General features: G+C 48.9%; 3 protein-coding genes across 6 annotated transcripts in view; 2 read left to right on the top strand and 1 right to left on the bottom strand.

The window, feature by feature from the left end:
* Positions 1 to 16,127, top strand: part of LOC146007459 (uncharacterized) — a 606,258-nt gene that overhangs the window by 355,413 nt on the left and 234,718 nt on the right. The gene's annotated exons all lie outside the window — the stretch shown is intronic.
* Positions 1 to 16,127, bottom strand: part of LOC146007468 (uncharacterized) — a 158,660-nt gene that overhangs the window by 19,995 nt on the left and 122,538 nt on the right. For 2 of the 3 annotated variants that reach the window (XM_083145843.1, XM_083145844.1), the window contains exon 1: positions 7,379 to 7,553. The exons of the other annotated variant lie outside the window; for it this stretch is intronic. In XM_083145843.1, the coding sequence (XP_083001969.1) occupies positions 7,379 to 7,433 (55 nt within the window). In that variant the 5' untranslated portion in view covers positions 7,434 to 7,553. Of the gene's footprint in view, positions 1 to 7,378; positions 7,554 to 16,127 lie in introns of those variants that run through there. 3 annotated transcript variants of the gene reach the window in all.
* The window catches only part of LOC146007455 (uncharacterized), a 202,042-nt gene that overhangs the window by 80,863 nt on the left and 105,052 nt on the right, over positions 1 to 16,127 (top strand). The gene's annotated exons all lie outside the window — the stretch shown is intronic.

The raw sequence follows: 16,127 nt of genomic DNA, 5'->3' as shown, positions 1-16,127 counted from the left end.
ATTTTTTTGAGGTAGTGATTATATATAATGTCATAATAGTGATAACTTTTTGTGTTTGTGTAAGTCTTAAGGTCTGTATTTATACAGACATATGTGATATTAATTGGTGCTGTTGGTTATTCTTTTAGAGTGAATTTTGGGTAAATATATGATTTTTGGTATAATTCTTTTTGAATTTTTGAATATTTGCTTTTATATCTGTCCCATTTATACTCATAGGTGGTATTTATCAGGTATTCCATGATCTTCGAATTCTTTGTGTGTTAAAATTTCTACTTATTATTCTGGTAATGTGTATATTGTTGTCCTAATAATGTATTTATTTCTTTTTTCTTCCAGAGTGGGAGTTAGGTGGGGTTCAGCCCCCACGTATATCCGCAGTCGGTTCATATCCTTCTCTTCATGAGGAAAACAGAGAATGAGATTGGTATGTATCTGATTTTATCCCTTCTAGGTTATGATTGATTTTGAAGAAATGTTTTTTTTAGAGGAATGGCATGTAGCTGTTGTACTCATTTAATCCGTCTGGTTGTAAGGTGTTCATTAGGAATATCATCTTAGTTTCTGCTTTTAGGAGTTCGTTATCCAGATCCCCTCCTCTTATTCCCAGTGAAATTTGTTTCATGCCATATGCTTTTAGTTTTTCCGGATTGCATGCATGAAATTTCAGGAAGTGCTTCGCTATGGGAGTTAGAGTCTTGAATCTTGCTTTGTCTTTCTGGGCATTCCGTATGCTCCCTATATGTTCAAGTACTCTCACTTTTAGAGGTCTTACTAGCCACTGATGGAGTAGGCAGAGCTGGAATGGTCTTGAACGGAACCGACCGTACGGTATTGCTTCGAATGTTGCAACCATTTTTCCCAACAGGCGGATGCACAGAAACACTGTGACTTGTCTGTGTTGTAGCACTAACCGAACCAAGAGTTGAAGAGAAGTAATCTTGTCCTCTGGCAAGAAGATCTTCCGTTGTACCGTATCCAGTATCATTCCTAGGAACAGTAACCTCTGTGAGAGTCGGAGTTGAGATTTTTGATAGTTGAGCATCCAGCCGTGCTGTATCAGTATCTCCTGAGTGCGACGGATGTTGGATAGAAGGATGTCTGTAGATGGCGCCTTCAGAAGAAGGTCGTCGAGATATGGCACTACCGTGATCCCTTGGGATCTGAGGAGCTGCATCATAACAGCCATGATCTTTGTGAAGATCCGGGGTGCCGATGAAAGCCCGAACGGTAGCGCTTGAAATTGGAAGTGGTCGTCTCTGATGGCGAATCTTAGAAACGCCTGATGAGGCGGCCAAATTGGTATGTGCAGGTAAGCGTCCTTGATGTCTAGAGACACCAAGAACTCTTCCGGCTCCAAACCTGCTATGACTGATTGTAAAGATTCCATTCTGAACTTTACCACTCTCAGGTAGGGGTTGAGGTTCAGAATGGGTCGTGTGGAGCCGTCCGGCTTCGGTACGAGGAATAGGGTGGAATAAAAGCCCTGTGTCCTTTGTTCCAGAGGAACCGGAATAATCACACTCATCCGACAAAGCTTTTGAACTGCTTGCAAAAGAGCTGTACCTTTGTCGAGAGAAGTTGCCAAACCGGTTGTGAAAAAACAGTTTGGAGGCTTCTTTTGAAAATCTATTTTGCATCCGTAGGTCACAGATTCTGTGACCCAAGCATCTTCACTGGAGAGACACCAGACCTGATGATAGGGGACACCAGGCCCCCACCCTGGTGTCCCCTAAGTGGGGCTGAGGTGTGTCATGAAGAGGGTTTTGGAGCCGGCTTGGCATCCTGGTGTGCTGTAGAAGCGACACCTCTTCCCCGACCTCTGTATCCTCGGCCACTAGAAAGGCCAACTCTTGAACGCCCACGGAATCTTGCCGTAGGGCGAAAGGATGGTCCCTGAAAGGGCCTTCTAGGAGGAGGAGGAGGGGCAGCAGAAGGTAAGAAAGATGATTTCCCCCCCACCCGTGGCCTGGGAAATCATCTTGTCTAGTTCCGGCCCAAACAAAAACTCCCCCTGAAAGGGCAGAGCCTCCACTGCTCTTTTGGATTCCGCATCTGCTTGCCATTGGCGTAGCCAGAGGGCTCTGCGAGCCGAAATGGACAGAGCGGAGATGCGGGATGCCAATATACACACATCCGCAGAAGCCTCTATAAGATAAGCAGCGGCTTCTTTTATGTAGTCCGCTAAAGCCACTAACTCACCTGCCGCTGGATCATTACCAAGATTTTCGGAAATCTGGGTTGCCCAGGCCTCCATCGCTTTGTTCACCCAGCATCCCACTTGTGCAGGGCGTTGTACTAAACCCGCGGCCGTGTAGATGTTCTTAAGGGTGGCTTCCAGCTTCTTGTCGGAAGTCTCCTTCAACGAGGATGTTCCCGGGATAGGGAGGACTGTCTTCTTAGAGAGACGGGAGACCGATGGGTCCACTGAAGGTGGAGTCTCGCATAATTTTCTACTATCTGCAGGAAAAAGGTATGCAGTTAAGAATTTGTTGGAGGCCTGAAAACGTCTATCTGGATGAAGCCATGCATCCTTCAAATGTTGGTCTAATTCCTCAGACACTGGAAATGCAGCCGCCTGCCTGCGACGCTTACCAAACATTTGAGGGCGAGCTGGAGGACAAGCCTCGTCGTCTACTTTTAAGGTAGACTTAACCTTAGCAATGAGGTCTTCTAATCCCTGTGAAACCGGCTCAGGAGCTGGTTGTACTTGTAACATATCAATAGGGTCAGTGTCAGGACACTGTCCCTCCTCTAGAGGAGGCATGTCCTCATCCGATCCATATGCATCAAATCTGTCAGTGAACAGACGGTTCTCATTAGACAAGGTGGGCAGAGCTATAGGATCCGCATCACTAGGGATAAGGGCCCTGGTTAAAGATTCCACTGCCGAAGTTAATTCGGCCTGTTGAGACCTAGCAGTCTCTCTATCCTTATGTGACGCTGATAATTCAGCCGATAAATGGGAAATAACCTGTGTTAGTTGTGAAGCCCAAACAGGTACCTCTTGCTGGGGTGTTACTGGAGAGTCTGTACACTCTGCACAGAACACAGCTCCCTCCACCTGCGGAGTGAATTTTGCATGACATCTTTTACATGTCAGTCTCTTAGAAGAACCCCCAGCCATGTCACCACACACTTATGCAGACAGAAGGCAGTAAGAGAGAGAGGCAAGCTGTAATGCAGATGGAAGGCAGGGAAAGGAGCACCCACAAGTCAGCACTGCGCCCAGGGTTAATAACACTACAGGGCTCTGACTATAATTTGAGCACAGCCTTTTGCTGCTAGAAAAGACCTCTATCACCCCACTGTGTACACTCACAGACCCTGGGTGTAGAAGTCAGCGGTGGTTTTGGAAACTTCTCTGATGCAGGACGCGGCAGAAGAGGAGCTCCAGAGCTGAAAATGGCGCCGGCTACGAGGAGAAACGCAGGGGACACTGGGAATTCCTCGGCCGCGCTAAGCTCCGCCCACCGCTATGGCGTGCTTTTTAGAAAAAAAGACACGCTGTTTTCACCGCCAATTGACCGGACTCCCCTGCTAGCGGGGAGCCGGGATATACATACCCTGCCTGCTGGCCGGCGGCGGTGAGGCTGTGCGGACTGAGGGGCGGCCGCAAGCAGCGGCGTCTAGTCACTCTGGGACGGCGGTCCCAGGAGCCGGGGACCCCCGCGCAGACCGCAAGAAGTGGCGCTGGGGTCCCCCTGGCAGCTCCCGCGACGCAGACAGGCAGTCGGCAGAAGCTGCCTGTCTGATCCTCAAGTTGTGAAACCGTGTAAAATCGAAAATAAAAATTTCTATTTGCCCTTAGAGGGCAAAACATTGCACCCAGCTCCCCGGGCACATTCTAAGACTGCCAGGCAGGGGGAAGTAGAGGGGAGGAGCTAGCCACAGTGTTATAATTTTTATAGTGCCCAAGCTCCTAGTGGTCGCCCTCTATTCCCCACTGTAGATCTCCAGTGCCACCTAGTGGATGAAGGAGAAAGTGTAAATATTTGACATACAACGTACAACGCGTAATCTGAAAATGCTTGCCAGGATGTTTCCAGGCTGACTTAAGTATATCAGAAAACCAATGATAGGTAATACGTGGCGCGATGCTGCCTTAAATCACTATCCCCCGAAGTTACACCTTTACTTCATAACACAAGACTGGACAAAATTGGGATATAGATAAATGGGGCAATTGGATACTTGAAATTTTTACGTTCAGTGTCTTCCTCAAATAAATATGGTCGTTCTCAACAGGTGTTGATCACCAAGCCGCGGTATTCAGCAAGTGCCAAATGAAAAAGATAAATAAACAATAATTAAAATTCTGTGTGTGTGTACATTGTATACATTGATAGGGGGGGGGGGGGGGAGAGGGGATTGGGGTGCGCATCAGCGTTAGCGCTTCATAGAGAAGCGTACGCTGACCGCACACCCCGTGTGTGCACCCAAATACCCTTCCCCCCAAACAATGTATTTTGATTTGTTTTCGATTAGCGTTGCGCCCGTCTCACACGGATCCCGCTAGGCATTCTTTACCAGTTTGATGTTATTTATTGATTTGGTTGATCCCTTGCTGTTTCTACATGATTTGCAATTGAAACATTTGAAGAACCCTTTGTTCTGTATGGATTTGTTTCCCACCAGGCTTGTGACAAACATGACAAAGGATGTGACCATGTAAGACATTTCCTTTCAACAGACTCGTCTTTAAAGAACTCACAAATTCATTTCATTATGGAGAACATACACTTCATCCTGTCACATAATTATTTCTGGCGCAGCGAGCCATGCGAGGGGACGCGGCGTACTTTAACATGTGTCTATGTCGACAGTGTCAAAATTCGGGTAAAAAAAACAGTGAAAAACCCCATGTTGCCCTAATGACCCCGTCGACCTTCCTGCGTGTCGACCGAGACGCGTGTCGACCTAATGACTGTCTAACAACTTGCTGGTGACCAACTGATCCACACCCATTAAATGAGGAGGAGATTTAGAGGGGACTAAAGCCTTAGACAAACTAGCCACCGAAGAGGCCATCGCCTGAGCCCAGGCTGGCTCTGGCGGCTGAGAAACAGGTTGTCTGGCAGCTTCCCTTTCCTTACGGGCTGCTAGGAGCTCCCTTGATAGACCTGCCATAACCTGGGAGCAGGAAGAGTAACCAGGAGGGAAGCTCCGCCCCCATCATTATGGTGCCGTCTTCTAAAATGGAAACAGACCGCTGTATTTGTACTGCCGGGACACCCGCCAGTCAGGTTACCGGCAGGCTACTCACCTCTGCCTAGGGAAGCCAATCCAGGGTCATTTTTTCAATCCCGGGATTCGGGATTGAAAAATGCTCAATCCCGGGATTGGCTTTCCTAATAAAAAGACTGCCCCACAATTACTGCCCCAGTAATTACAATGTAATTTCTTACATTTGATGGTTGCCTGGTGGGGGGACGGGTCGTCCATGCCGCTGGCATACTGGCTGGGTGAGCGGGACAGCGGGTGGACGCGCTGGCTGGCTGGGTGGACGCTTGGGCTGGGTGGGTGGGCACGCTGGCTGGGCGGGTGGGCGGCGCGGCATTACAATGCCGGGTGCAACCTCTGCCTGCGCAGTGTGACCTCATCTCACGCTGAGAGGTCACGCTGCACACAGTGCTGCCGGGAGAAGTCGGGCAGCGTCTGAGCGATGCTCAGACGCTGCCCGGCATTAGCATGCGCAGTCTAATCCCAAAATCCCGGGATTGGAAACTCCAATCCCGGGATTAAAATCCCGGCGTTTTGGGGGCCAAATCCCGGGATCCCGCCGATCCCAATCCCGGGATTGGCCACCCTACCTCTGCCCCAACGCACTGCCGGATGCGGTCAGGCTTGGGGCAGGAGACTCTCGCTGAGCACAGCGGTTCCGGGCATCCGGAGGTCTCTGAAGCTGGGAACCCCAGCACGAACCATAGTGGCGGTGGGGTTTCCCCGGCAGTCCCGCGGCATGGACAGGTAGTGCCAGCGCTGCCTGTCCTCCTCACATGCTGATTGTATACAGATACACTCCTGTGCAAATACGACACCAGTGCAGCCTATATAACACACAAGGCCTTCACCCTCAGCCCCCAATAGGACAGAAGAAAGGTTGGTGGATAAATGGCGCTTAGGTGATTTCATTCATGAAAATCCCCTAATAACTAACCCTATAGGAAGGAGAACATGAAAAACACGTCCAGCTCCGTCGGGCACTAACCTAAAGGTGCCCATACACGGTACATTGGTTGGGACTGATGAGATGCGCGGTTCTGCACACATCTCATCGCACAGCTCCAAACATATGCAATGCGATCTAGTCCAAATTGCATACAATAATTGTATTATATATGGGCACCTTTAGACTGCCTTGAGGGAGGGTATAGAGTGGGAGGAGCAGCCACACTATGTTACATTTCTTGAAGTGCCACACTTCCGGTGACTACCAATCTATAACCCACTGAGAACATCTCCAGTGTCTCCTGCTGGATGAGGAGAAAAGATGGACGATCTGGGAAACCGATGATGGAGGAACACCTAAAGATGTGTACACACGGAGCAATAGGATGGCTAGCAATCATATTGCTCAATGTCTAATCTTCATCAGCAATGAAAAGGAGACACTGCCGGGGAAAGCCGAAAGGGGGACACAGCCAGGGCCGGTGCGGGCGCCGCTCACCTGCACCAGGGGGAGGGGAGGTGCTGCCAGCATGCTTCTCCACCCCATGTGGGCGCCGCTTACTTGCTCCACACGAGGCGGGGGGGGGGATGTGTCCGCCGCCCGCCTACCCCGGGGACATGCTGCGCCGGGGGATGGGTGTCCACCGCTGAGCTCCTGCTCCACGTGAGGCGAGGGCTGTGTCCGCCGCCCGCCTCCCACGGGGACATGCTGCGCCGGGGGTTGGTGTCCGCCGCTGACCTCCTGCTCCCGGGGAAAGCCGCTGGTTGCAAGACCATGCTCCTGTGACCATTGGACACATATATATACATATGGCACCTCACACACTTACATATTGGAGAGATACACAAAACACCACACCCCCACATACACAAAAACAGTACAGCACATACACACAACACAGAAAAAATAAATGCATTATAGGTGCTAAATCTCAGGAGTGGATGTAGAATTCATCAACACACACAAACTATCAAGTCAGGAGCGGTGTGTTTGAAACACCACCACCACACCTGATTTCATTGCGGTCAATGAGTATCAATGCAAACACTAACATTACGGTGGATGTTTTAACAATTTACAATCTTGGGCCTTTGGCGCAGCATAAGATGAAATTTTACATCAATTTTTTTAATTAAAAAACCACCACAGTTTTCCTGGGCAACGCCAGGCGGTTCAGCTAGTAAGAAGTAAGTGATTATTCCTCACCTGCGCTGGTATCTGTAGGGATTTCCTCCTCCTTACACTGCTGATCACCCCTCATCTGTATCTTCTTCCTTATCTGTCACACAAGACTCTTCTCCTTCTGCCTTAATATCAGTCACATCCGTCTCTTCTTCTCCCTTTATTTCTTCGGCCTTAATATCAGACAAATCTTCACAATGAACCTAAAAAAATATCACATTAGTAATGTCTGATGTTATGGAGATTACACAGTAGACTATCAGTGTATAAGACACACACACACACACACAACTGCTGCAATTCATATAGTGACATTAACTTTGGTATATTGGGGAGACCCTAAATCCCACCTACCTGATCCTCCTGTGGGGTCCTGTGAGTCTCCTCTGTACAGTGCTGGGAATACAGAGGACGGGGACATCTCTCTGGGGTATCTCTGTTACTGGGCCCATCTGTAGGAGACACACAGTGACTGAGGACATGGTATATATATGTGATTATCCTGGGAATACAGAGGACGGGGACATCTCTCTGGGGTATCTCTGTTACTGGCCCCATCTGTAGGAGACACATAGTGACTGAGGACATGGTATACATGTGATTATCCTGGGAATACAGAGGACAGGGACATCTCTCTGGGGTATCTCTGTTACTGGGCCCATCTGTAGGAGACACGCAGTGACTGAGGACATGGTATATATGTGATTATCCTGGGAATACAGAGGATGGGGACATCTCTCTGGGGTATCTCTGTTACTGGGCCCACCTGTAGGAGACACACAGTGACTGAGGACATGGTATATATGTGATTATCCTGGGAATACAGAGGACGGGGACATCTCTCTGGGGTATCACTGTTACTGGGCCCATCTGTAGGAGACACACAGTGACTGAGGACATTATATATATGTGATTATCCTGGGAATACAGAGGATGGAAACATCTCTCTGGGGTATCTCTGTTACTGGGCCCATCTGTAGGAGACACACAGTGACTGAGGACATGGTATATATGTGATTATCCTGGGAATACAGAGGATGGGGACATCTCTCTGGGGTATCTCTGTTACTGGGCCCATCTGTAGGAGACACGCAGTGACTGAAGACATGGTATATATGTGATTATCCTGGGAATACAGAGGACGGGGACATCTCTCTGAGGTATCTCTGTTACTGCGCCCATCTGTAGGAGACATGCAGTGACTGAGGACATGGTATATATGTGATTATCCTGGGAATACAGAGGACGGGGACATCTCTCTGGGGTATCTCTGTTACTGGGCCCATCTGTAGGAGACACGCAGTGACTGAGGACATGGTATATATGTGATTATACTGGGAATACAGAGGACCGGGACATCTCTCTGGGGTATCTCTGTTACTGGGCCCATCTGTAGGAGACACGCAGTGACTGAGGACATGGTATATATGTGATTATCCTGGGAATACAGAGGACGGGGACATCTCTCTGGGGTATCTCTGTTACTGGCCCCATCTGTAGGAGACACACAGTGACTGAGTACATTGTATATATGTGATTATTCTGGGAATACAGAGGACGGGGACATCTCTCTGGGGGAATCGCTGTTACTGGCTCCATCTGTAGGAGACACGCAGTGAATGAGGACATTGTATATATGTGATTATCCTGGGAATACAGAGGATGGGGACATTTCTCTGGGGTATCTCTGTTACTGGCCCCATCTGTAGGAGACATGCAGTGACTGAGGATATGGTATATATGTGATTATCCTGGGAATACAGAGGACGGGGACATCTCTCTGGGGTATCTCTGTTACTGGGCCCATCTGTAGGAGACACACAGTGACTGAGGACATGGTATATATGTGATTATCCTGGGAATACAGAGGACGGGACATCTCTCTGGGGTATCTCTGTTACTGGGCCCATCTGTAGGAGACACGCAGTGACTGAGGACATGGTATATATGTGATTATCCTGGGAATACAGAGGACGGGGACATCTCTCTGGGGTATCTCTGTTACTGGGCCCATCTGTAGGAGACACGCAGTGACCGAGGACATGGTATATATGTGATTATCCTGGGAATACAGAGGACAGGGACATCTCTCTGGGGTATCTCTGTTACTGGGCCCATCTGTAGGAGACACGCAGTGACTGAGGACATGGTATATATGTGATTATCCTGGGAATACAGAGGACGGGGACATCTCTCAGGGGTATCTCTGTTACTGGGCCCATCTGTAGGAGACACACAGTGACTGAGGACATTGTATATATGTGATTATCCTGGGAATACAGAGGACGGGGACATCTCTCAGGGGTATCTCTGTTACTGGGCCCATCTGTAGGAGACACGCAGTGACCGAGGACATGGTATATATGTGATTAGCAGAGGATATGTGTATACAGGGGGCCCCCATACCAAATGTAATCTCTTCTTACCGAGTGATGTGAGGGGCCGGTGATTCTCCATAATCACATCCTTGTACAGATACTTGTGTTCCTCTATATACTCCCACTCCTCCATAGAGAGATATACAGCGACATCTTGACACCTTATAGGAACCTGACACACAACGATAAAGTCATCACCCAGACATATCCGCCGGTGTTACTGTATAATGTCCCATTCCCAGCTGCCACCTCTCCGGTCACATCCCCCGGTGTTACTGTATAATGCCCCATTCCCAGCAGCCACCTCCTCGGTCACATCCCCCAGTGTTACTGTATAATGTTCCATTTCCAGCAGTCACCTCTCCGGTCACATCCCCCGGTGTTACTGTATAATGTCCCATTCCCAGCAGTCACCTCTACTGTCACACACCCCTGTGTTACTGTATAACATCCCATTCCCAGCAGTCACCTCTCTGTTCACATCCCCCAGTGTTACTGTATAATGTCCCTTTCCCAGCAGTAACCTCTACGATCACATCCCCTAGTGTTACTGTATAACGTCCCATTCCCAGCAGTCACATCCCTCGTGTTACTGTATAACGTCCCATTCCCAGCAGCCACCTCCTCGGTCACATCCCCCAGTGTTACTGTATAATGTCCCATTCTCAGCAGTCACCTCTCCGGTCACATCCCCCGCTGTTATTGTATAATGTCCCATTCCCAGCAGTCACCTCTCCGGTCACATCCCCCGGTATTACTGTATAATGTCCCATTCCCATCAGTCACCTCTCCGGTCACATCCCCCGGTGTTACTGTATAATGTCCCTTTCCCAGCAGTAACCTCTCTGGTCACATCCCCTGGTGTTACTGTATAACGTCCCATTCCCAGCAGTCACATCCCTCGTGTTACTGTATAACGTCCCATTCCCAGCAGTCACCTTTCTGGTCACATCCCCTGGTGTTACTGTATAATGTCTCATTCCCAGCAGTCACCTCTCCAGTCAGCAGCTGGATGATCTTGTTGGTGAGTTCCAAGATCTTCTGCTCATGGTCTTTCCCATGTATCAATGAGTGAGGTGGAGCCACCATAATGGGGATCTGGGTCCTTTTCTGTCCTTCTGAGACACAGGAAGAACTACTGGGTGTCTCATGATCACCAGATGTCTTCTTCACTACTGTGTAACCCTGTGTAAAAGAAAATACACGATCACTGCAGACACTCCCACTACCCTCTATTATTGCTATCAGTGTAGTCACTGTGACACTCAAGATCCACCAGTCAGGTCACAATAGTATTACTATAGATATAAGTGATGTCACAGTGACACTCCCAGAAACCCTCACCTCCCCAGTCATGTCCCTGTATTATTACTATAGATATAAGTGATGTCACAGTGACGCCCCCAGATCCCCTCACCTCCCCAGTCACGTCCCTGTATTATTACTATAGATATAAGTGACATCACAGTGACACTCCCAGACCCCCTCACCTCCCCAGTCACGTCCCTGTATTATTACTATAGATATAAGTGATGTCACAGTGACGCTCCCAGATCCCCTCACCTCCCCAGTCACGTCCCTGTATTATTACTATAGATATAAGTGATGTCACAGTGACGCTCCCAGATCCACTCACCTCCCCAGTCATGTCCCTGTATTATTACTATAGATATAAGTGATGTCACAGTGACGCTCCCAGATCCCCTCACCTCCCCAGTCACGTCCCTGTATTATTACTATAGATATAAGTGACGTCACAGTGACGCTCCCAGATCCCCTCACCTCCCCAGTCACGTCCCTGTATTATTACTATAGATATAAGTGACGTCACAGTGACGCTCCCAGACCCCCTCACCTCCCCAGTCATGTCCCTGTATTATTACTATAGATATAAGTGATGTCACAGTGACACTCCCAGATCCCCTCACCTCCCCAGTCATGTCCCTGTATTACTATAGATATAAGTGATGTCATAGTGACGCTCCCAGATCCCCTCACCTCCCCAGTCACGTCCCTGTATTAGTACTATAGATATAAGTGATGTCACAGTGACACTCCCCGAACCCCTGACCTCTCCAGTCATGTCCCCGTACTATTACTATAGATATAAGTGATGTCACAGTGACACTCCCAGATCCCCTCACCTCCCCAGTCATGTCCCTGTATTACTATAGATATAAGTGATGTCATAGTGATGCTCCCAGATCCCCTCACCTCCCCAGTCACGTCCCTGTATTATTACTATAGATATAAGTGATGTCACAGTGACACTCCAAGATCCCCTCACCTCCCCAGTCATGTCACTGTATTATTACTATAGATATAAGTGAGGTCACAGTGACGCTCCCAGATCCCCTCACCTCCCCAGTCATGTCACTGTATTATTACTATAGATATAAGTGATGTCACAGTGACGCTCCCAGGTCCCCTCACCTCCCCAGTCAGCAGGTAGATGATCTCCAGGGTGAGATTTAGTATCCTCTCAGTCATGTGACTCTGGTCCTTGTCCATCCTCAGGGAATCAGTGACATGTCTCATCATCACGTGATGTCTAGTAAACACTCCGTTTCCTCACCGCTCTGTTGTCTATGAGTAAATATAATTACAATAAACACCACACAGTACACATGTAACATATTAGGTAAAGGTACAAAAAAATCCACACAGAGGCCCAAAAGCAGCCTCTAATGTTACCACAAATATCTATGTGTTTCCCTAAGAAAATGAAGTATTCTTCAATAACCCGAATATCAAGAAACATATTTGATATACATCAGCTTTATTGACGATCTGTTAATCCTGTGGACAGGGGAACAAACGGATCTGGAATCTCATATGCAAGCTACTAATACCCATGACGCACCCATCAAATATAAGTAGAATATCCAACCAACAGCCATAAATTATCTGGATGTGGCAGTCACCTTACAAAAAGGACAAATACACACAGAGGGTTTTCTCCCCAAACATAAAACAGAGGTATACCCTATTACTTTCCTCTAGCCACCACCCAAACCATTGAAAGAGGGCGTACCCAAATCGCAAATTATGCGAGTGGCTGGAATTTCTCACACCCATGAAGCGGAGGTAGAAAGGACCAGTGCAGTAGTGGATACATTCTATTACAGGGGATAGGACTTCCGCACTCGGCAAAACCTGCAGGAGGGAAGTTCTGGCTATGAGGTAGGTTAGAACCGTCCTAAACCCAAAAAATCAGGAGAAATACGAGGCTGGAGGGAAAAGTAATGCCCACTTGGCTAGAAGTATTTTATTTGTCAACACATTTGAACACTTTCTTTGTACATGACTCAGTTGATCCTCTATGTCAGGGGTGGGGAACCTCAGACCCAGGGGCCATATGCGGCCCCCGTAGCCGGTCTGAGTGGCCCTCCCACCCGCCCGTCGGCTTTGCCGGGAGTCAAGAACAGGGGAATTCTCACGAGAGGTCGGTCGTTCTCGTGAGATTCCTCTTAATCAACAGCAACCGGAGACTGTCAGTCCTATTTAGCAGCAGCCACCGGAGCGTGGGACGGCTGCAGCAGGACAATTTGTAAGAGAAATTTTTACATATGGCCCCCGAAGGATTTTTTCCCCATACAAACGGCCCTTGGCACAAAAGAGGTTCCCCACCCCTGCTCTATGTAATGCACAATTCACTTTTCAACGTAGCCCATATCCCTTTCCACCCATGTGCGCCAACGCTTGCAGAGTCAGGCAAATCCATCGGAGAGGAAAGCTGGTGGTGGTTGTTGACACCAGGACAAAATGGCAGCTTTCACCTCGTCGTCAGAGTTGAAGTGTTGACCATTAAGGTGCTCTTTCATCTTTGGGAAGAAGTCAAAGTCGCAGGGCGCAAGGTCGGGGCTGTACGACGGGTGTGGCAGAACCTCCTTGAACTGCAGGCGCTGCAACCCTCTTCCCAAAAATGAAAGAGCACCTTAACACAGGGCTTGACAAAACCCGGGTGACAGGTCACCATGGCGACCAGATTTGCCAGGAAGCAGAACCCCCGGGCAGAGTGGTGGCTTGAATTAATGTCAGCAGCGGGCCCCGTGGTGGATTATACTGTTAGATATAACAGCCAGCGCGGCAGAGCGTTGCACAACTCACCTGGCTGTATCAGAGCAGCTCCGCAGCACGCCTATTTCAAAACTCAAGCACGGAGCTGCGGTGGTAGCTCCTGATTGGCTCGCGAGCCGGCTTGACTGATACAGCGGCAGCCGGGAGAGCTGTGCACCGCTCTGCTGGCTGTTATATCGAACAGTATAACCCACCGCGGGGCCCGCTGCTTATGTGTCTGATGGCAAATACACCAGATGCTGCTACCAGCGCTTCTGACATTTATACTGTCCTGCCAGCGTTTAGGTTAAGTACTCAGCACTGCTTATATTGGGAGAGAGGATGGGGAAAGGGAGAGGGGGGGGGGGGGGGGGTCTAAACAGTGATGCCTGTCTCCTCCTCTCCCTCTCTCACAGTCACACTGCCACTCACTGCCTCTCCCTTTTACCCATTTTCCATCAGTCTCCATGTCACTCACTGCTTATCATCCTATCACCCTCTATCGGTCACCCTCTCCCTATTACACACTGCTTGTTCCTGTCAGTCACCCCTTGTTTGTCATCCTTTTTCTCTGCAACTCCCTGTTCATCTCTATCCCCGCTCCTAGATTATTTTTTTTTTAATTGTCAAGCCCTGCCTTAAGGGTCAACACTTGAACTCTGACAATGAGGTGAAAGCTGCCGGTCGGTCATGGTGTCGACAACAACCACCGTCGTCAATCATTAGCGCACATGCAGGGAAAGGGATGGAGACTTTGTTGAAAAATGAATGGTGCATTACATAGAGGATAAACTGAGTTATCATGTACAATAAAAAGTGTTCAAATGTGTACACAAATAAAATACTTACAGCCATGGAGGCATTACTGTTCACTCCAGCCTCGTACTACTGTGGAAACCGCAATACTCCACTTCGAGCGCAGTAGTCCAGAGGGCAACCAAGGCCTTGTGGCCGATAATTAAGAAAAAGCTTTACCCAGCAACAAGACCAGACCTATGGCGTGTTACACAAGGGGCAGAAATATAAGGGATATAGTGGTTCACACTGATATCACCAACTGTGAGAGTACGACAGTAACAGCTACGACATTCCTCACAAAACAACCAATCTGTTACCGTTCCCGCAAGTGTAAGAATATGGTAGTGTGCAGAAGCGATATACTGTATACTTGCTCCAAGTTGATATAGTATTTAGCAATAAAGGTTGTACTACATCTACTGTATTAGGCATGTAGGGGAAAGATTATATTGGTCCGATATATTCGGGTATTAAGTAGCTAGATCAGTGATGTCAAACTCATAGCCCTCCAGCTGTTGTGGAACTACACGTCCCATCATGCCCTGCCACAGATTTTATACAATGGATTGCTAAAATAGTTTCCTCTAGGGAGCCGTGATTATAAAAATTTGGAAACCACAATCTATATAGTCATTAAGGGCGTGTCCACAGGGTTTTGAACCAAGTCCCAACAATTATACCCCCAAACTGTTCACCTGCTCCGAGTAGGTGAAGAGAAATTTGTGATAACCCTATGGAGAATTATCGCACGTGTATAACAGGATAGCCGCCATATAGCGGGTCGTGGAAAATACACATTTACACTATTTTTACCAGGAAAACAGGTTATCGTATCTAATAGCATATCCCCCATAATATTAATAAACTACAGGCCGCTCCCCCTGTATAGTAGTAACTGGACAACAGAGGCCGCTCCCCCTGTATTGTAGTAATGGGACAACAGAGGCTGCTTCCGCTCTATAATACCAAAAGGACACCACAAGATGCTCTATGTATTATAATCATCCTTATAATCCACCGTTGCTCCCCCTGTATAACAGGACACCACAGGCTGCTCCTCATATATAAAAGGATGCCGCAAGCCGTTCCCCTCTGTAACAGGACACCGCAGGCACCTCCCCCTGTATAACAGGATGCCGCACGCCCCTCCCCCCTGTATAACAGGACGCCACAGGAGGCCCCTCCCCCCTGTATAACAGGACGCCACAGGAGGCCCCTCCCCCCTGTATAACAGGACGCCACAGGAGGCCCCTCCCCCCTGTATAACAGGACGCCGCAGGAGGCCCATCCCCCCTGCATAACAGGACGCCGCAGGAGGCCCCTCCCCCTGTATAACAGGACACCGCAGGAGGCCCCTCCCCCTGTATAACAGGACACCGCAGGAGGCCCCTCCCCCTGTATAACAGGACGCCGCAGGCCCCTTCCCCTGTATAACAGGACACCGCAGGAGGCCCATCCCCCTGTATAACAGGACACCGCAGGAGGCCCATCCCCCTGTATAACAGGACGCCGCAGGCCCCTCCCCCTGTATAACATGA

This window comes from Crinia signifera, chromosome 6 (genome assembly GCF_055691185.1).
Source record: "Crinia signifera chromosome 6, ASM5569118v1, whole genome shotgun sequence".
In the NCBI taxonomy this organism is placed as follows: Eukaryota; Metazoa; Chordata; class Amphibia; order Anura; family Myobatrachidae; genus Crinia; species Crinia signifera.
The sequence above is the reverse complement of the archived record's forward strand: the minus strand, read 5'-3'. Positions and strand labels throughout refer to the sequence as shown.